At 52.1% G+C, this 21,596-nt stretch overlaps 1 protein-coding gene across 1 annotated transcript in view; it reads right to left on the bottom strand.

The window, feature by feature from the left end:
• The window catches only part of Niban2 (niban apoptosis regulator 2), a 51,727-nt gene extending 31,019 nt beyond the window's left edge, over positions 1 to 20,708 (bottom strand). Inside the window, exon 1 of the mRNA XM_020173783.2 lies at positions 20,432 to 20,708. Within this exon, the coding sequence (XP_020029372.1) occupies positions 20,432 to 20,486 (55 nt within the window). The 5' untranslated portion in view covers positions 20,487 to 20,708. The remainder of the gene's footprint in view (positions 1 to 20,431) is intronic.
• Positions 20,709 to 21,596: the final 888 nt, after the last annotated feature.

Here is a 21,596-nt window from a genome sequence, read left to right as displayed (position 1 = left end):
CTCAGTGGGAGAAGTCCATTTCCATTTAGACACAAACAGGAGGAACAAAGGCCCTCTCATCCCCTCCCGGTCCCGCCTGCCTGCCTGGCAGCAACCCCTGGCCCACAGCCTCCGGCTGGCAGCTTGTTCTGGGAGTCCAGGACACAGACACCCCTGCACTTTGGGAAGGACAGAAAAGGGGTGCCAAGGCCCCCAGCAGCAGGCCCTGCCTACTGGCCCTCCCTGGGCACTGTGCCCAGGCTCCAGGGAACACTCAGCTGCTCCCAGGGTTGCTGTCCCACACTAACCCCTACCAGCCAAGGCACACCCAGGGCCAGTAGAGCAATGAAGAAAGGGTCAAAGGCAGCCAGGAGGGCCCTCAGAACCACAAGATGCCACAGAAGGCCCATCCATCATACACGGTAGTCCCTCCCACTTGCTACTCAACCTCACCTACACCCAGCCTGGAGACACAGACATGGGACACATCTGGCTTTGTGGTCCAGCGACCTCCCATCTCTGAGCCTAGGATGTCTCCTCTGTGCACTGGGGATAATTACACTGTTATTATCAGGATTGATGTACTCAATCAAAATGGAGGCTGGCAGTAAAGCCAAGGGCAGGTGAAGCTCTCAAAGGCTTCATCATGCTGGCCGGGAAAGCTTTAGTGTTATTCTCATTCATTCACTCAGCAATTATGGGCACTGTGTACTCAGGAGACGGCAAGGAAATTCCACTCCCTACCATCAAGGAGAAATCACATCCAATAATGTGATGTCAACAAAAAACTACAACGGGCAAGTGTCCCAACTAAGAGAAGTGTAACAGGTCACATGAGCCCAGAGGAGGGTGAATGATTCAGCCTACAGGGTCCAGAGGGAGAGGTACCTGGTGAGATGGAGGAGGAAGCTGAAGGGCAAGTGCGCCCAGAAAAAGAACTAGGAAATGCAAGCAAAGATTCATACACATAGGAAAGCACTAATCCACTCCATAAACACTTATCACACTTCTCTGCCAAGGGCATTTCCACGGAGTAGTGAGTGTCTGGGTTCTGGACTCAACCCCATTTCAAATCCAAACCCTACCCCTCACTGGCTAGGGGAACTTTGAGTGTGTGGCTTAATCCTGCCTGAGCCTCAGTTTCCTCTGCTGTAAAAGGAAAGACCAACAGTCCTCACCTTGCTGGGTTGTCACAGGATCAGAGGAAATGGCTTAACTCCACAGAGCCCAAGTCGGGGGCTGAAAGGGACACTGTATTACCAATTACCAATGACTGACTGAAGAGCTAGAAGTTCCATCTGTCCAAGCGCTGGCCAGAGTGGGCAGTGGGATCTGTCACAGGGCTAATGGCAGTTTTCTGTGATGTGTGTCATGCCACAAAATGGGGATGAGCAACGGACATGTGAACAGCAGCAACCCTTCCCTCAGCAGAGCAAGCTAGGGATGGGGAAGGGACACACTTGGGGCCCAATCTTTCTGAGCCCTTGTGAGTTAATCTGAAAAGGGAAGTGGATAAGAAACCTCAGCAAAGACTTCTGAAAGCAAACACCCAACAGACCGCAGCCAGCAGCCCTCACCAGACCACAGCCCTCGGCCCACCTCTCCCTGGGCTGTGCCATCAGTCACCAGGGGTGGTGCACCATCCTTGTTCAGCTGTCATCAATTCATGTGTGGCCCCAGGCAAACTTGTGTCTCTAAGCTCCTGCTTCCCATAGTAGCCTCAGGAGGATGGGATGCTGTCTGTCCTGCTCACCTGATATCTTGTATTTGTACTTCTTCTCTTCTCTTCTCTTCTCTCTCTTCCTCCCTCCCTCTCTCCCTCCAACCCTTCCTTCTTACTGCATTAACTAAGACACCAGATTGAATGCTAATGAAAATACCTTTAGCCCCGTGTGTTGGCATGCACCTATAGTCCAGTCCCAGCTACTCAAGAGACTGAGGTAAGAAGATCTCTCAAACTCAGGAGTTCAAGGCCAGCCTGAGCAATATAGTGAGACCTCATCTCAAAACATTTTTTTTTTAAATTAAAAAGAAAATAGCTCTAAGGCTTCAACATTGTTTCAGGCTTGAACAGTGTATGATAAAGCTGTAAAGGGCTGACTACCAGGCTGTGAAGGAAAAGGAGGGAGGACTTAGTGCCTTGCCCCAAACCACAGAGTTGGATAATTCCCTGGGAAAACAGATGCTAGGAAAGCCCAGCTGCAGCCACACCCTGGCCAAACTGCAGCCTGTTCTCCAGTGAGCCACGATGCCCAGACCAGATCCCAGTGAAGGCTTTCACTGTCAGATGCCCAGCATGGGATGGTGACCCCAGGAAGTAGAGAGCTTCCCACCACTAGACATGTGCAAACAGAGACTGGAGAGGACTCTGCCCCAGGAGGGAGATTAGCAGTAAGAACACTTTGAGACCACACAGATCAAGCTCTACCATCAATCTTGACCTTCCTGAGCCCCAGTTTCTTAAGCTACAAAATGGGCATTAAAATAGTACCCATCTCAGCCAGGCATGGTGGCACACACCTGTCATCCTAGCACTCAGAAGGCTGAGGCAGAAGGATCATGAGTTCAAAGCCAGCTTGGGCTACATAGCAAGACCCTATCTCAAAAGAAAAAAAATAGTACCACTCCAAAGAGTTATTGTAAAGACCAAATAAGATGACATATGAGGAGAGCTTGGCACCTTGCCTATCTGACAGTTAAGAGCCCAATAAATGCCAGTGCTATTCTAATCAGAACCAATAAGTGCCAGTGACTGTGGCCCAGCCCCAACAAGAAAGGCCTAACAGGGACAAAGTCTGCACATTTCATTAGCCAGGTGCCCTCTAATGCCAACATCCTTTTCACTAAGTCCAAGTCAGCATTCTTCCCAAGCTTCCTTGGAACCCAGACTACTTCCTGCGTTCACATATGTGCACACACACACACGCAGGCACACATGCAGCCACATGGGCACAACCGCAAGTGCTGCTTTCTGCAGCTTCCCACTCTAAGGTCCTGACAGCAGGCAGTGTGAGGACAGGAAAGAGATCCTGCTCTCACAAAGCCAGAGAGAGAGGGGAAAGGTAGGGAGGAAGATGAGCCAAAGAAAGTCATATGCTTGCTGCTGGGCCAGCAGGAAATTCAATCTCAGGCTACAATGGCAGGGACCCTTGGCATGGAGATGTCTACACAGATAGAAGACAAAAGCCAGGTATGGTGGTGCATGCCTGTAATCCTAGCCACTCTGGAAGTTGAGGTAGCAGGATCACGAGTTCCAGGCAGCATGGCCAACTGAGCAAAAACCCTGTCTCAAAATAAAGTATAAAAACGCTGGGATATAGCTCAGCGGTAAAGCACTTGCCCAGACAAGTGAGACCCAGGGTTTGATCCCCAGTACCACAAGGAAGGAAAAAAAACGGAAGATGGAAAGTTTATCCAAATGGCAATTCTCCCTTGGCCTGCCCCTCTGAGCTTGGCCAGAGGGCACGGGTTCTGCCCTTGGATCACCAGTTGCAGGTCTCCCATAGCTGCAGAGGGGGTCAGAAAGAAAAATGGAAGGACAAATCCTCTTGGAGCCCCACTAGCCTCCTACTCCCTTTTCCAGGCACCTGTGTGACCCCCAACTGGTGCTTCATGAAAGACTGTTCCAGTCAACAGGCTCTGAGTTCTGTCTGCTTCCCCAGGGGTCTCTGAGGGTGAGTGGGGATCAGTTCACTGGGGAATGGGTGGTGATGAAGGGCTATGACCACTAGGCCCCAGTCCAGGTATCTGACTGCCACTGGATGCCCTTTGGCAAGCCCACTGACCTTCTTGCTATCCAGCAGTTAAGACTACATGGTTTCCCTCAAGGTCCTAACACTCTCCAAGTGTGACACAACACAATGTCTCTTCTCGCCACAGTGGCAGGTTCCAGGGGTCCACTCAGGATCCACCTGTCAACCTAGGATGCCAAAAGGAACTGTCCTTGTCACCAGCCCCCTCCTCAGATCAGAAGCCCCTGTTAGTCATGAGCATAACTTGGCCTTAATTATTCATTGTTTCCTATCCATTTCTCCCAAAAGGATGGGACTCTGACCAGGTCCTGTTATGACATACCCTCAGCACTGAGCACATAAGCACTGGTGCTCTATCTGTAAGATCACACCAAAGCTCCACAGCTGAGCCTCCCAGGAGTCCAAGAGACACAGGACAGCGTGGTTTTCCCAGAAAGGTTAATCCTGGCTTGGGGATAGCTCCTGCCCAGCCCCTGGGACAGGGTTAACAATGGGCTTCTAGTCCCAGTTCTGCCCATCAGGCAAGGTTCTCACTGCATAAGGCAGTCTGGAGCCAGCCAGGCCAGTCCCAGGTCACATGTCAGCCACAGAAAAGGTCACCCACCACCCCATCACACCAACTAAAGCCATCACCTAAGCTCAGATTCTCAGCCTCCTCTTCCTGCTCAGATCCTGTCAGATGATCCAGCACCTGCAGGGAGCCTGGGAAACCCAAGAGGCCAGGTCCTGCCCAGCAGCATCCTCCCCCACACTAGGATGTGCAGGTGAAAAGGCCTGAGTCCGTGGTCACTCAGATCTAAACAGGCACATCACTCTACCCAAAGAAGAAGCCCTGCCCCTCACAGGGACACAGATGATGGTACTTTGGAAAACGACCACCGAATATAGAGCACATTCTGGTGCTACTGCTGTGGCTGGCAAGAACCACATGCTAGTGTCTGGGAAATTTTCCTTTCCCCAAGCCCTGAACTCTCCGCTTCGGGTCTTTGCAGATCTACGCTCTGCCTGAACTCGCTCCTCTTCTGTCATCATTTAGGTCCCAAGGTCTGGGTTAGTATGGGCCCAGGGCTCCCAAAGACAGCCTGAGTTCTCACCTCCACTGCGTTCTATGCTGGATTTGTCTTCCCAAAATGGAGATCCTCAGGAGAGTAAGGACACCTCCCCACTGTGGACCCCTAGTCCTAGCACCCAGTCTGACAATGAGAAGGTGCTCAAGCATGGTGAGATCAAGGGATTAATCTGATGGAAAAGACTGAAGCTATCCAATGTAGCACAGTCCACAGCCATGACAAACAGAAAAATCCAACTGCCCAGCAGGAGGAGGTTGGCTGAGCAAGTTAATATACAGACTACTGAAGCATGATGGAATATTCTATGGCCACACAACAAGCTGCCAGAGACATGTGTGCCCACAACCTACTATGGCCCAAATAATGTATACACATGTAAGTAAATGTAAACATGATAAAATAAAATTTTTTAAAAAATAAACTAGTAAAGCAAAAAAAAAAAAAAATAGGGGAACAGACTATGCATCAGGAAAATGCCTGAAAGTCATGATTTCTGGATGGTAGGATTATTGATGGTTTTCATTTTCTTCCTACTACTTATCTGTTTTTTTCTAATTTTTGCTCACCACTAGATACTGTTCATCTTTAACAAAGGGGGAAGTTCTGGGAAAGCTTAAAGTTGGAAGGTCCCATGCCATCAGGGCTGTGAGGGCCTGACTTTTGGTGGATGCTGGCAGGTGAGAGCCATGGAGGGTCTGTGATGGAGGTCAGAGCTCACTGTCAAGGGACCTGATCTAATGACAGGCTGTCACTTGAATCCAGGCTGCCAGGGTTCCTGTGGAAAGAGGCCCTGACTCTGGCAGGGAACCTTAATTCCAAGAGGAAACACTTTTCCTGAGTGTCTACTATGTGCTATGTGTGGCGTCCCTCAGAATGTTCTGGGAGGTGGTTATAGCTGATCCCACTTTACAGACAGGCAAACAGAGGCACAGAGAGCTGAGGTCACAATGAAGACAGGCAGAGCAGAAGCGCTGAGCCCTGCAGAAAGGGCTCCCTAGGGCTGGGGCTGTAGCTTAGTAGGATAGTATTTGCCTAATATGTGTCAGGCCCTGGATTCGATCCCTAGCTAAAAAGACAAACAAACAAACAAAAAATGTCCTTGCTTCCTACATACCTTCAGCCACCCAAGTTCAGTGCCAGGTACAAAGCACAGGCCCCTCAGGGGACCTGGAGCCACATTCTGGCCAGAACGGTGAGAGGGCTGGAGGACTGATGATTCTTTGACCTTCCAGTTGGATGGGAACCCACCCACTCCTCATCACTCTGAGGCCCCCACCCACACCAGGCCTTCAGTGCCTGGCATGGAAAGAGACTGTGTCTGCACAATCAACCCACCCGCTAGCTTGAACTACGATAGTCCATCTGACCACGGCCACAAATCCCTCAGCAGCCAGGCCTAGAGCAAGTGCCCACTAATGTGTTGCTATTCTACCCACGGCAGCCAAGCAAAGTCCTCTTTCTCCAGTGCAGCTAGCAAGTATCACGAGTGCTCCACTCCCCGATGCTCTTCAGGGCACCTCTCCCCCGTCAGGAAACCATCTGTGCTGGGTCACTCCCTCCACTTGTCCATACCCAACTCCGGTGGCCCAAATCCACCTTATTCTTTGAAACTCGTTCAAACCTCCTCCTTCCAGAATCTTCCTTGCCCTCTTCCTTTCAGAGCTTGCCCTGTGCTTGTTACTCCCTTTGGGCTCCTGTCAGGTTGTGGTGGCTCAGATACCAGAGTCAGATGGAAGACTCCACCTGTTCCCTAAAATATGATCAACAGGGTTACAGCATTCTTTTTAATAGAATACATTCACTGTTTTAAAAAATATCAGGAGCTGGGGTGCTACTGGCTCACACCTCTAATCCTAGCTACTAAAGAGGCAGAGATCAGGAGGATCAAGGTTCAATGCTGGCCCCAGGGAAGTAGTTCACCAGGAGACCCTATCTCACAAAAACTCAGCACATAAAAAGGGCTGGCAGAGTGGCTCAAGTGGTAGAGCACCTGCCTGGCAAGTGCTGATAAAAAAAAAAAATTAAATATACTTTTGAGACATTAACTATCTTGAAAAAAAAAAATCACAAAAAAGGGCTGGCAGAGTGGCTCAAGCAGTAAGAGTGCCTGCCTAGCAAGCATGAAGCTCTGAGTTCAAAACCCCAGTGTAGCAAATAAAATAAAATAACTTTTAAAAAATTTTTTAAAAATCAAGAATGGAAAAAAAAAAGATTATTCCATTATCCTATGGTTTCAAAATAATCTCTATGTTTTGGTAAAACTTCTTTTTTTTTTTTTAGTCAGGGTCTCACTATGTAGCCCAGGATGGCCTTGAACTCATGATCGTCCTGCCTCAGCCTCCCAAGTGCAAGGATTACAGGCATGCACACCAAGCCTGGACCACATTTTTTTCTATGCCTATCTAGAAGTATATATTTTCAGACATACAAAACTATACCTTCCTTCATTTAATTCTATTTGGCAGTACTGAGGTTTGAACTCAGAGCCTTGCACTTAGCCAGGCAGGCACTCTACCATTGAGTTCTACACCTTCCCTTTTAATGGTTACATATTATTCCATTAAATGATAATTATTGGTACACTGTTTCCCCTATCCCTGGTTTTAACCAATGCCTTAATGTAACCATTTGGTTACAAATCACTAGGGTAAATTACATGTGGAGTGACTACCTGGATTTCCCTCAGGGCTTGTGGCTCCCTTTCTGCTAGTGGGGGTGGGGGTGGCCAGGAAAGGACCACCCTCCTCCCATCACCGTTTCCTGTCTGGCCTTTGGAAGGACCCAATGCTTCAGCCACAGCAGTTTCTGTACCCCATACTCCTGCCTAGGGATGCACAGAGGAAGGACTTGAGGGCTGTAAGCCAAGCCCTAGATAACCCCAAGGCTCAAACCAGATGCTGGCTCCTGTACCCCCAGCCCTGCACGACACCATTCTGAGCCAAGGGAATGGAAAGGAGGCACCAAGGGGGGAAGGGACTTGTCCCAGACCTGAGCCCACACTGCCACCCACTCAGGGAACTCTGACCGTGGGGAGTCTGTTTCCTCATCTGTGACAGAGGAACAAATGACAGTCATTGCTAGGAAGGTCCCATAGACACGGATGGACTCTTGAGGATTAGGTTATCACCTCTGATAACTAATAACGACCTGTTGGACATGTTCCCCCTGTTGAGCCAGGAGCTGAGTGGGCAGGGCCAGGGAGGCTGGATTTGGCTGTATCGGTGCCAAGTACACAGGGGGCTCTCAGTTGGTGTGCACCCCTGTGCCTGACATGCAGTGAGTCAGTGAGGGTGCCAGGACCAGGGTCCCATCCCCTGCCTGTCACACTAGGGGTTCTGGCAGGAACCCTGAAGGAGGACCAGCCTGTCAGGGAGTGAATTCTTTGCCTGGGTCTCATCCTGAAGGACAAGAACAAAGGTCTTAAGGCAGTGAGTCACATGGAGAGGAATGGACTAGGAGAGGAAGGAAGATGTGTGCTGTGTGTGGCGAGCAAGCTGTGTGCCTGTGGCCTCAGGCCCAAACCACTCCTTCCACATGAAGGAAGAGGGGAAGTGTAAGCCCTCCTGCATCTGCCCACCACTCTGTATCCCCCCACATCTGCCCTCACCAAGCCCTTCATCAGAGAGTTCTAGGGTACCTGTGCAGCAATGACATAGAATATCACAGTGGCATTTATTCAGTCATTCACTGCTCGGGTTTTAAAACACGTCAGACCAATAAGTGTGCGTGATAGTTCTCCATTAAAGCATTTACTGTGCTCTACACACATAAAGAAGCTTTATAATCCAGTTAACTATCAGCATCTTTCCCATTTTAAGCTAATGAAACCAGGGCCTAAGGAGCAGTAACTGGCCTAAGGGCACATGGCTAGTAGCTGCTGAAGCAAGTTGTCACCTGCAAGGTCACTGTCCACCTCAGAGGTGCCCATGGGAAAGCAGCCCTCAGGTGTTATAGGGATGAAAGTTAGAGGGGGCTAGCAGAGTGGCTTAAGTGGTAGAGTGCCTGCCTAGCAATCGTGAGGCCCTGAGTTCAAACCCAGTACCACCAAAAAAAGAAAGAAAGTTAGAATCACAACCATGATGAAAGGAAGGCCAGGCAAGAGTGCTCCTGGCTACAGGACAGGGTCTAAGAGTCTGCAAGGCCTTTTAAGGGCCTAGAACTTGACGCTGAGGAAACAGGAGGCCTAGAAGGGCCTAAAGGAAGGGACACATGTTAACCAATGAGGTCACTCACTAGTTAATCCCCTCCCTTGTATCATGGGACACTGAGGCCCAAAATGGAGGCAGGAATTACCCAAGACCACACAGGTCTGTGCAGGTTGGAGGTTGGGTGGCCTCCCATCCACAGAGCTGGCCTCTTAGAAGTCAAATTTGGGAGAACGGAGGAAAAGGGAAAGAAGGCAAAGGGCCCAGTCCCTAATTGCATAGGAAATCCACTGGGCCCAACCTGGGTAGAGGGGGCCAGGCCCGGCAACCTGCCCAGCCCCCAGACTACAGGGCAGGACCCCAGGCAGCTCTTCTCAGATTCTGCCGCAACCTCAAACAGGAAAGCTAAACTTTGCGCACAGTCCTCTACAGCCGCGCGTGGATTGGAAGTTTGTGCTCCCAGGACCAGGCCAATTCCTGGTCACTGAGAAAGAACTCCTGTACTCAGAGGAGGAGCCCACGCCCCAGGCCAGAAAGAAATGAAGGGCTTCTGAGATCCCAGCAGGCCTTGGGTCAGGGTGAGAGAAAGAAACTACTGTATTCAACCACTTGGCTCTAATCACCCCCCATCCTCACACCACCATGACAGATGGGCTCACCCCACTTTAGAGATGGGGAGACTGAGGCTCAGAGAGGAGATATTCCTTAACTAGAGTCACAGGATGGGCTGTGACTGTTGAGCTGAGCCTGGAGGGCTGTCCTTAGCAGTCATTCTCTGAGGGTCAGACCCCACTCCCCACAAGGAAGGGCTGCCCTCTCCCCATCCCCTTTTCCTGGCAGCCTTAAATATGGAAGTGGGGGTGGGCTGGGAGTGTTTTTTTGGCTATTTTTAATTGGACACAGCACCTCACTGTCTGAGTTGGATAGGCCTAGGCTGTCTCCCCAGACACTGGCATATCTGTGAGGCTGGTATAAGACCTGCCTCTCTCACCAAGGGCTTGTTTGTTTATTTAGTTTTCAAAATTATAACCTTTGCAGCCCAGTCCAGCCCAATCACCCCTTCTCTGACCATGTCTGGGCTTGTCCATGGGAGTGGTGGAGGAAGGAGAGGAAAAGGCTTCATGCTGGTATTAGGGGCTATAGGTACCCATCCAGTTCTATAACCTCTGAGACCTTGGGAACCTCTTTTCCTCTTTCAGAGCCTCAGTTTACTCAGTAATGAAATGGGAGAGGGGAATGAGTAAATGATTTCAAAGAGTTCTTCCTGGCTGGGAGGAAAAAGGGTCTTGGCCAGAGGGGAAAAAATCAGCCTCTACACAACAGCAGAACCAAGCTCAGGCAGGGGCCCTGTCAGTCCCAAGTTAACCGTGGGCAAACTATCCAGGGGGCTCACAACTCCCACAGCCCAGCAGGGCTGGACCTCCCCAAAGCTTAAGCTCTGCTCTGCTCAATCCTCTCCCCTCCACCTTCCAGACCACTGCCCTCAAAAATTGAACAACAAAAACTGAACAGAAGTGTAATTGTCAGCTCACTCCCTCCGGATGTCTGGATCATGCTTAAAATCCCTGGCCGGCTGGGGCAAATGACACAAACAGCACCCCCAGGAAACTGAGCTAGGATGCAAGTGACACACAATGGACAGAGCACCTTCCACAGGCCAGGAATTGAGTACTGTATCTCTCAGAATATTCAGGCACCCCAAAGGCAAGGATCACCATTCCCGCTTCACTGACAGCCAAGAGTTACTTGCCCAAGGCCAGGCAGCTTTCCCTGTTAGAAACCTATTGCACATGGTCAAGGCCAGATACACGCCTCCGAGCGATTAACACCAGCATGCACTTTGGAAAATGTAAACATACACTGTCTGTAACACAAACCACAGGGCACCCAGCTTGATAGAACCTTCTTGGCCCCCAATGAGTCCCATAAACTCAGAATTCCTGTCACAGCTTCATCCCCACAGCCTGGCTCAGGCAGGGCACAAGACAGCTTTCACAGCAAATTCTTCCAAGATCACTTCATGTTGGGCTGGGGTGGGGCACCTGCCTTGCAATCCTGAGGCCCTGAGTTCAAACCCTAGCACCATTACAAAAAAAAAAAAAAAACAATCCCAAGACCCACAGTTTCCTAAGAAGTGAGAACTGGAAAGGCACTTCTGCCAACTGCACAGACAGACACAAGGAGGAGGGGTCACAGATGGGCAGAGAGAGGAGGAAGAAAGGCCATCTGGCACCTACACTGGGTCACCAGCTTCCCAGCCTGCACCCCACAAAGGGCTCCCAACAGGTGGGGTAGAAAAGTGGGGGTTCACACCTTGACACCTTGCAAACCACAATTTCATTCTTCCTGTGCCCAAGTACCATCCTCTTCCTGGAGACCCAGTTACCCCACTCCAGCACCTAGTCCCCTGGCCCATGCCCTGCATTTCTGATGCCCCTTTCAGGAGGGACTCCCTCAACCAGTGTCCTGCCTGGGACTCTACACAACAATATTAGCCAAGACCCTAGGAACTGACGTTTCCTGAAAAGAAAGAGCTCTAGCCATATCATCTCACCGCGTTACTGTTATGCCCACCTTACAGATGAGGACCCTGAGGCCCAGAGAAGGGAAGACATCTGATAAAAGACTGGACAGCTGAGGCAGAATCTCAAAACAAGCCCTCTTTCTCCTCTTTCTTTCCTTAGAAGGGAAGAAGGTTCTCATAACTCAGTCTTTTTGGGAAATGAGTGAGACTTCTGTCATCAGAGGACTGGAGACTCACAAGTTCCAGAACCTCCTGCCTAGAGGTTGGCCTCCGTTGACCTGTAGAGGGGCTCTGTCAACCCTGCAGGGCAAGAGTGATGCACATCAGATCACCGTCTCGGAGGCCTGGCCACCCCATTCCCCCACCTGCATGTGTCCCCTCACTCTGCCCTACCCCCACCTGCATGGCCCAGGCCCCACCTCCCACCACAGGCTCACCTCCTCCCATCCACCCTCATGCACAGCTGACCTCCTCATCTGTGCCACTTCTGCCTGAAGATGCCTTTCCAGGATAATCAGGACAAGTTCCCTCCTCTCCAAGGCCAAGGCCTGTAGCTCCCTCTATGTCAACCACCACCACTCCTCTCCCCACTCCAACAGGTCATCCACTCTCCTCCACCTTGCCATTTCAGAATATTCCTTCCCTCAGGAGGCATAGCCAGCCGTGCTCCACTGCATAGGCAGGGACCACAGAGGAGTTGGTGTCCCCAGCACAGGGCCTGCCTGCCACACAAGGGCTCCGTAACATTTTCTTCTTTCAAGGCTGGTGATCAAACCCAGAGACTCACAAATGTTAGATAAGCGCTCTGCCAATGGGCTACACTCCATAAATACTGATGAGTAAAAGAAAGAATGACTAAATGTATCTATAGAAGATCTCATTGGGGGTGCACCTCTAGACCTCTAGAAAAAAGGGTTTTCAGAGGCAGAGAACTCCCAAGAGCAGATACGGTCTTGAGGTCACAAGTGGGGAGAAAAGACTCAGAGAGGCACAGTCATTGGTCCAGTCACACAGCAAATTGTCAACAGAACCAGGCTCGTGACCCTATCACCCTCTGTATTCTGCCCAACGACAAGCATTGAGTGGAGGATGCTGTGAAATGACTGACGGCCAGGCAACCATAGCCCTGTCTTACAGCCCCGCAGAAAGGGCTGAATACCCCAGGTATCCAGGGTCAGAGGCTGGTGCTCCTCACACTGGGACAGGCCACCTTCCAGAGCAAGGCAGAGTGCCAGGCATGTGTGAAAGTGCAGGACAGACCTGGCATAATTTCTGGGTGTCAAATTTGCCCAATACAGTAACAACTATAAAAGCTGTCACTCAACCGTATTCTGACCACCAGGGCTTGTCACACTTGGTCCTCACGTGCTGAAAAGGTGGAACTGTCATCTTTTACAGAGGACCCTGAAGCTCAGATAAACACTTAGCTGCACAAAAACACCAGCCTATCCAATGGCAAAGAGGCAGGGCTCTGCTCCAGGCTGCCTGACCGCAAAGCACTGCCCCAGAACCTCTTGGCTCCTTGCTTCAAACTTCTATCCACTGTGGCACCAGGCAGGTCCCTTCAGCTGTATGGGCCAGAGGTAACACACCTCCAAAAGGGGGACTAGTCCCAGGGGCAGGACAGGCACCCTCACAGGCGGGCACTTCCTGTTCTTCCAGTTTTACAATCTCTGAGATCAGAAAACTGTAGCCTCCCATGACTCAGGCTCTGAGACTCTACCAGGAGAGGAGGAGGTGGCTTTGCTTCCCCCTCAAGGGCTTTAAACCAGGCCTCTGCCCTCCACCTTGCCTAAAACTCTGCCCAGTCCAGCTTCAGAAAACCTTTGGTCCTCGGGCAGGGAAGTGGAGGGGTGGGGCCAGGGAAGGAAAAGGCAGCTCAGGAATTTCTGCACCGGCAGGATGATGCTTAGGATGGGCGAAGTGAGTCATGCGCCCCGCCTGCGGAGGAGGAGGGGGGCAAATCCAAGGCGAACAGGACTGGTCAAAGAGAGGCTATGAGGCTCCGACTGCGTAATGGCGGGTGGGTACATTTGTGCAGCCTACAGGAGTCTCTGACACATGCCTCTCTGTTCCCACCTGGCTCCTCCTCCCTTCTTGCCCCAGGCCTCAGGCTGCCTCTCTCTGGGGCCTTTTCCACATTGTCCCTCAGCCCACTCTGGGCACCAGGAGCTATACAGTCACAGTAGGGTTTGGTTTTATGAGCTAAGGTTTTGCACACCCAGATCCTGGCCTGCCACTAGGTGAGAATTCAGTGAGGCAATTGAAGTAAAGGATGGCCTGGCACATAGTAATTGCTCAGTTAAAGAATACCTAATCTTGGCCAGCTGTGGAGACATACACCTATAATCTGGCTACGTGGGAGGCAGAGATCAGGAGGCACAGATGGGGAGGTTTGAGGCCAGCAGGGGCAAAAAGTTACCAAGACCCACATCTCAAAAAAAAAAAAAGACAAGTGTGGTGGTCTCACCTGTAACCCCAGCTGCTCAGGAGGCATAGGTAGAAGGATCACAATCTAAGGCTAGCCCTGGGCAAAAAGCAAGAGACCCTATCTGAAAAACAACTAAAGAAAAAAGGACAGGGAGCACGGCTCAAGTGGTAGAGCACTAGTCTAGCAAGTGCAAGACCCCAAGATCAAACCCCACTACCACCATAAATAAATAAATAAATAAATAAAAATAGCTAATCACAGTTAGCATTCAAAGCCTGGTAACTACCCCATCCCTACTCCATCACCCACCATCCTCACACAGGAAATGGACCAGTCCCTGTGTGCCACAGGCCAGGGAAGCAGCTACACTATGTGGCCACACACCCAGAGGCTATGAACATCAGTAACCTTCCCCAGGTCACGGCAGCACCTCCCAACCTACTCGCTGGGAAGGATGCTCAGAGGTGTCTGGAGCTCCCAGGAAGGAGCAGACCTCATAATGCCCTGAGGGGTGGAAGAAGGATAGGGGAAGAGTAGAACAAGCAGGGAAGCCATCCAGAGCCAGAAAGGAAATAAACAGTTACTCAGTTTGCCCCAAAAACCAACATGGAAGAAACAACCCAATGTCCAGCAATCAGGGAGAGACTAAGAAAACGCCTATCTGTCCTAGGACTGTTCATGACCTGGGGGAGCTGTTTATTATGGATCACAAATGGTGTAGTAAAAGAAGATACAAACTTGAGTCATAGTCCCAGCAACCTATAACACAAACACAAGAGGAAAATACTACAAAGGGTGATGGGGAGTGACCCCTCTTCATGTCTTTCAGCCTCATTCCTCAGGCAGCAGGAAGGGTGGGCTGTGGCCCAGTTTGGGACTAAAAAGGTCTCTTTTGGCAGTGTGTGTGGGAAGGCCTGGAGGGTAAGGCGGGAGGCCCTCAGGAGGCCAGAGCTCAGGCCATGGTGGTGGGAGAGGAAGGATAGAGGGGACTAGGGGAGCCTGGGGGGAGGGGAGAGCAGGGCCAAAGCCAACAAAAGCATGTTATATGAGACACAGCACAAGAGAGAGCACAATCCCCCGACACTTTACCCCCAGGGGCTGACCCTCAGCTAAGGGCAGCAGCTTGGGCACTGCTTCCAGCCAGTCTGGTCTCTCAGCAAAGCCAGGACAACAACCAGCAAGCCTCTTGGGTAAGGATGGCAGATAGCAGAATACCTGCATTCTACACTCCAGGAACCTGCAGCCACTTCCAGAATGTAGAGAGGTGCATTTTTAAAATCAATTCATAAACAGGCATTATTTGTTTTGCTCAATAAATAAACAAGATTACCTTTTTTCTCACATTTGATTGTCAAAAAGGGTGATAATATTCAACACTGAGATACATTTTGGCCACTTTTTCAAAGGTTATATATCAGCATGATGGTGAACACCTGTAATCCCAGCACTTGGACAGCTGTTGCAGGAGGATAGAGAGTTCAAGGCCAGCCTGAGCTACTTACTTAGTGAGACCCTGTCTTGAAAAATAAAAAAAATAAAAAATCCAGGAGTTCCACTTTGAGGTCTTTAGGATACTGCAACCTTGCACAGGCTATGTAAAAGGAGGTTCAAGCAGCACCATGCATACTAGCAAAACACTGGAAACACCCCAAATGCCCACTACCAAGAGCCTGAGTAAATTAACTGCCCCAGGCACAGCACTGAACCAGCAGTGAAAATTGGAGGTAGGCTCAGGCTTCTGTGTTCTGACATGGAAAGATGCCCACAATTTACTCAGGAAAAAAACTCAAACCACAGAATCCTAGAACAGGATCTCTTTTTGTAAATAAAGCTATATGAGTGTGTACACTTCGAGAGGTACGTTTGGAAATGATGACAAGCCAAACAAATGGTTTCTTCCAGAGAGCGATTATAAATGGAAGATGGAGGAGCTCTCACTTTTCTTACTTTCCCTCCTTAACTGTGCATAAATTAATTTGTCTATCAGAAAAAGGTTCTCTAAGCCATTGGCTCACACCTGTAATCCTAGCTACCCAGAAGGCAAAGAAAAGGAGGATCTCGTTCAAAGCCAGCCCAGGCAAGTAGTTTACGAGACCCTATCAAAGAACTGAAGAACCCACCACAAAAAAAAAGGGGAGCTGGCAGAGTGACTCAAGTGGTAAGAGCACCTGTCTAGCAAGCATGAAGCCCTGAGTTCAAACCAGTAACGCCAAAAAAAAAAAAAAAAAAAAAATGTTCCCTAGACTTTGGAGTTCTCAGGCAAACAGGAGTGACTACAGATGGGTTTAGGGTTTATTTCAGAGAGATGAAAATGTTCTCAAGCTGAGTGTGGGGATGGTTGTAGGAGTATGCCAATATATTAAAAACCACTGAATTGTACACTTTCAGTGGGTGGATTATACAGTAGGTGAATTATGTCTTTATAAAGTTGCTAAGGGAAGGGAAGGAAAAAGGGAAGGGAAGAGGAGAGGAAAGGAAAGAAGGAAGGAAGGAAGAAAGAAAGAAAGAGAAAGAGAGAAAGGGAGGAAGAAAGGAAAGGAAGGAAAAGAAGGAAAGGAAGGAAGGAAGGAAGGGAGGGAGGGAGGAAGGGAGGGAGGGAGGGAGGGAGGGAGGGAGGGAGGAAGGAAGGAAGGAAGGAAGGAAGGAAGGAAGGAAGGAAGGAAGGAAGGAAGGAAGGAAGGAAGGAAGAACTAGCCAGGGGAAAGGTAAGCCCAACAGTAGGGCGGAGCACCAGGAGCACAGGTGCTGGGAAGTCTGCCACTCCCACAGCACACCTTACTGGGCATGTGGGGGCGGATGGTATGTGATGGGGGAGAGGTGGAGTCAATGGCTGAGTCCCTCAGGCTGTTCTAGAGACAAGGGGATTCCCCCAATGCCAGCCTTCCTGCCAAGGGCACAGTGCCCAGCGCCCAGCCGTGCAGCCCTCCACCCCCACCCCCACCTGAGGCATCTTGGTTTCTGTGGCTCAGAATATTTGCATAGAATCCCTCAAAGGGCTCAAAACCCACACAAGAGCCCAGACACGCTCTCTCCTACTAGTCCTGTCCACTGGGTCACATGGAATGGGTAGGCTGGCCTAATTTAGCCACCTGTCCGAGATCTAGTTCCTTCACTGTTTCTACAGGTCCTTTATCACTGTCCTCTGGACCCACTCCGGACAGCCCACATCTATCATACACATTTGCCAAGGCAGAGGGAACACCAAAATCAAGGCTTATGAAACCCAGGTGGACTCTCAAAACCAGAGAACCAGCCATCCTGCTCCTAGCAACTGGACAAACCTCAGAGAAGCCACAGCTGCCACTGCCCCTTCCCCCCTTCCAAACACTAGCCACTCATCTTACTCACCAGAGAACCAACTACAGAAACTGAAGGACAATCTCAATAATAAAAGCAATTGTTTGCTGAGCACTTTCTTCACCTCCCTGCCCTCTCCCCAGTACTGGGCTGAGCACCTTATCTACATTATATCATTAAATCTTCCCAGCAGTGCCTAGCAAGCAACTACTGTTAGTATTCCCAATTTATGGACAAGAAAACTGAGGTCCCAAAACAAGGCTTTAGCCATGTCTGTAATCCCAGCTACTCAAGAGGTGCAGGCAGGATCTGAGTAAAGAGGCCAGCCCCAGGCAAGTTTAGCCTATCTTAAAAACAAAAACTACAAACAAAAGGGCTGGGGACAAGGCTCAAGTGGTAGAGTACTTCCCTAACACGTGAGGATGCCCTGGATTCAATCCCCAGTACTACAGCAAAAAGAAAACTGAGGTTCAATGGAAGGAAGGAAGGAAGGAAGGAAGGAAGGAAGGAAGGAAGGAAGGAAGGAAGGAAGGAAGGAAGGAAGGAAGGGAGGGAGGGAGAAAGGAAAGTGAGATAGAGATGCTGGCTCAAAGTCATGCTAACACACTGTGGTGTCTGTGTTGGGGACTTGAGCAGGCTCAAGTCTGGAGACCTGTAGGGTCACCTTCAGAGCTGGAAGGTGACACACCCCCTTCGATTCACAGCTAGGGAAACAGACCCAGGGAGAGTAAGTGGCCTGCCCAGGGCTCCATTGGCCTCCTGGCTCCCAGGCCAGGATACCTTCCTCTTTCCTCACTAAAGTAGGAGGGAATCATCTGCTACCAGCTCCATGGGCTGCTGCTGTGGAACAAGCCCCTGCTTGCCAGAGCTTTTGAAATCTCAAGATAAAAGGTGCCGGGGCAGCAAAACAGCACCTTGGATAGGAGCACGCTTGACCTTTGCCAGGACTTGCAAGCTGGCATTCACCTGCTCACCTGCATTGCAAGGCTACTGGCTAAGCTGCAGCACCCTACCAGTTCTGGGAGCTCAGGGCACTGTGAAAAGTGTTGTTCCCAAAGCTGACACCTCTACGGGGGTAGTAGCCCCAGGTAGGGAGGGCTCTGGAATTTTAATTGTCTGCCATGGAGGAGCCCAGCACTCCCTGGGCAGGGTGAAGAGGGTTCATGGGTGGCTGAAGGTGGAAAAAGCACACCCTCATTCCCTTCACACAGAGTCCTACGGCAGCTCACTTCCTCTGGAGAGGGCAGGGAGGCTTTTGGGCTCCCCTCCTTCCAGCCTCCCCCCTTGCACTTCAGGAGCCCCCTCAGGTGAGCCTGCTCTGGAATCTGAGGCATCTTGAAGGGGGTTATTTATAGCACAGAACTGCTGGGAAGAGAGGTCGGCAAGCTCTGAGTGGGCACAACCCTCTTCTTCCCAGCCTGGTATCCACAAAACAAACCCAGCCCTCTCCAGCAGAACACACTTAGCTTTAGTGGCTCAACCTCCACCCCTGGAAATGGCCGGGGGCGGGGGGGCGGGGGGGGGGGCAGAGTGGGTGGCAGTTCTCAACCCAGGAGGTGGGAAAGTAGCAGAGCTGGGTGTGGGGAGAGGAAAAACCCCACTGAAGCATGGTATACCCCACCCGCCTGGTAAGGGGCCCCAACAGGAGGCCCTGAATGGAGGGACTGTTACAGAGCCCCAGGAGGTTGCCACCAACAGGGAGGGGACAGGAAGACTCCACCCAGCCCTTCCTCCCAGAGTCCAGGCCTTGTCCTACAAGGAGGCCTTCCAGGACTTAACCCTCACTCAGCTGGTCGGAGGCAAGAGAGGATCTGATTGTTTCTCTATCACTCCTAATAGGCCTGGCACAAAGGGAAACTCAGGCCACTTGCCCAGGACTACAGTCACTAGGCATGCCTTCCCCAGCATCTCCTTTGAGCCCAGTCAGGGTGGGACCCTGGGGACACGGCGTTAAGGGACACCCGGTCTATGCTCTCAAGGGGGTCTCTGCTATCAAAGGCGTATGGAGAACATGGCTGAAAACTCTACAGGACATCAAGGACAAACACAGGTAAACCTGTACTCTGAACTCACTAGACAAGGAGGCAAATGAAATAAGAGGAATTGTCTCCTCTCCAGGATCTGCCGCCAAATCTACCTGGCCAGCACCCCATGTATCAGTGCCTCCTGAATGCCAGGCCCTGTGCTAAGCAAGCTACAAAAACTGTGGGTCTCCCCACAACCCATCAATAAGGACCTCATTTCAAAGAGGAGAAAATCAAGGCACTGGGACATTTATACACCTAGGCAGCAAATGCTGGGATTCCACCCAGGGCAGCCCTGCTGCCCTGCCCTGCCCTGCCCTGCCCTGCCCTGCCCTGCCCTACCCTGCTCTACCTGGGGAGGTCAGCCAGAGCAGATTTCTCCAGCAGCCTGAGATTCTCACCACATCTCCCATTCTCCTGAAGGAATTCAGCACCCTGGGCTCCCTCACAAGCCATGGGGCAGCTCCCTTCTGAGAACTGGCCACCATACAGCGACAGACTGAGAATAGGACTGGCTGAAGGAAGGTGCACGGGGGAGGCTAGGAAGTGGCCCTGAGAAGTCTTCTTGGGCCTTGACCAGCCTGCCTCCTGGTCCCTGCTACCAGCAGGAGTGCTCAGCTGAGTCTGAGCTAAAGAACTGGGACCGCACCCCCTCCAGTGCCCCCAACATCTCCAGCCCCATTCTCTAGGTTCAGTCTTGGGCCCTAAAGGGCCCTTCTCCTGGAAACTTCGGCCACGTGTACGGGGGTGTGCTGGGGACAGGACAGCTAGTAGGTGGGGTGGGGGGGTTGCGATCAGGGCGCTCTGGCTGTGAGAGGCAGATTCCAGAAAGGATAGATGGTGGTATTGAAAGGCTGGGCAGGATGGGGGTGGGAGGTGCCAGGCTGCGACCCCTTCGAAGCTCGACCTGGGTTAATAGGTCCTGGGATTCTACCGACCAGGCTCCAAGAGGGTTCCGGTGTGTGTGGGGGGTGGGGGGGGGGGCGTCCGATTATCCTCAAGAAGAGGAAGGGAGGGCACAGAACAGGGCAAGAAGAGGTGCCCAGACTTGGAGGGAACAAGCTCGGTCGCGGTACACGGTCCCGCCCCGCCCTGGGCCTGACTCTCGGAGGACCCCGGCCCAGCAAAGCCCACGGGCCGGGTGGGGGCGTGGCCCGGGGGCTCGCACCTGAACCCCCGGCGCGCGCTGCGCTGCTGCGAGGTCCTCACCTGCGATGTGCTGGCGCCGAGCGTCGTCCAGGTGTGTGGACAGCACGTCCCCCATGGCGAGGAGGAGCCCCGGCCCGATCCGGCCACCGCCCGCCGCTGCCCGCGCTGCTCAGACGCACGCCGCAGACGCCATGGGAGCCCGGCCCGCTCCGTCCCCCGTTCCACCGCCTCAGGCTGCGGCCTCCGCTCGCGCTCTGCTGGGTTCCGCTCGGGCTCCAGCTGCGTCCCTCCCGCCGGACGCCTCAGCCTCCCGCGCCCGCCAGCCCAGGCCCCGCAGCCCCGCCGCGCCCCTCCCCGCCCCGCCCCTCCCGGCCCGTCAGGCCACGCCCCCAGGCCCGAGCTCCGCCCCCTTCCCCGGCAGCGCGCGGGCGGGCGGGGAACGTCCGGACCGCGGGGAGACCAAGACAAAGAAATGGTCCTCGGAAGGGAGACCCCAGAGAGACGAGTCCTAGACCTGGAGTCAGGCGAACAAAGGGACTGCTGGGGGCATCGGAAAGAACGGGGCGTCCCGGGTGCTTCAGTCTGGGGTCTCCCCTCCTTAAGCTGGGTAGGACGTTGGGGACTGGAAGGGGGCGCCTAGACAGACAGGCTGGAATTCGGCGTTCGTCTCCTCGCCTCCCACCCCCTGCTCCCTGTCCTGCCGCCGCCCGCACTCAGGAAGTTCCCTGGCCTTGATCGGACCTGCCCCAGAAGGTGTGCCGGCCCTTCTTGCACAATAGCTAGGGGCGGAGGGGGAGGGGATGTGAGCGGGGTTGGGGGGGGCTCTCGGGCGCAAAGGCACCAGGACCCCACTATCAGGCGGGCGTTCCTCAGGCCCAACATATGGGCACTTCACTCGGAAACCGGCTTGTGGGGACAGAGTGTGTCAGGAATGGAAAATGTAATCGCACTTTACAGTTTTCAAGACTGTTGGAATGAAAAGCCAGGAATCTACATGGACTTTGAGTACTCGGACCGTGGGGCTGGGCATGGGTGGGTCTCTAGTACAGAGAAATGTGGTTCCATTTCAGGACCTCCCAAGCTGGTAGAGGAGACAGCTTAACAACTGTGACCCTCCAAATCTTGGACTTGGCTGCTGGTGCTCAGATCTGAGGAGGGCCACCCTGTTGCTACTTGCTAACCTCTGGTGAAGGAGCACTCACCACTTTGTACTACCACCCCGTTA

This window comes from Castor canadensis, chromosome 13 (genome assembly GCF_047511655.1).
Source record: "Castor canadensis chromosome 13, mCasCan1.hap1v2, whole genome shotgun sequence".
NCBI classification, from domain to species: Eukaryota; Metazoa; Chordata; class Mammalia; order Rodentia; family Castoridae; genus Castor; species Castor canadensis.
Note: the sequence above shows the minus strand (reverse complement) of the source record. Positions and strands in the feature narration are given on the sequence as shown.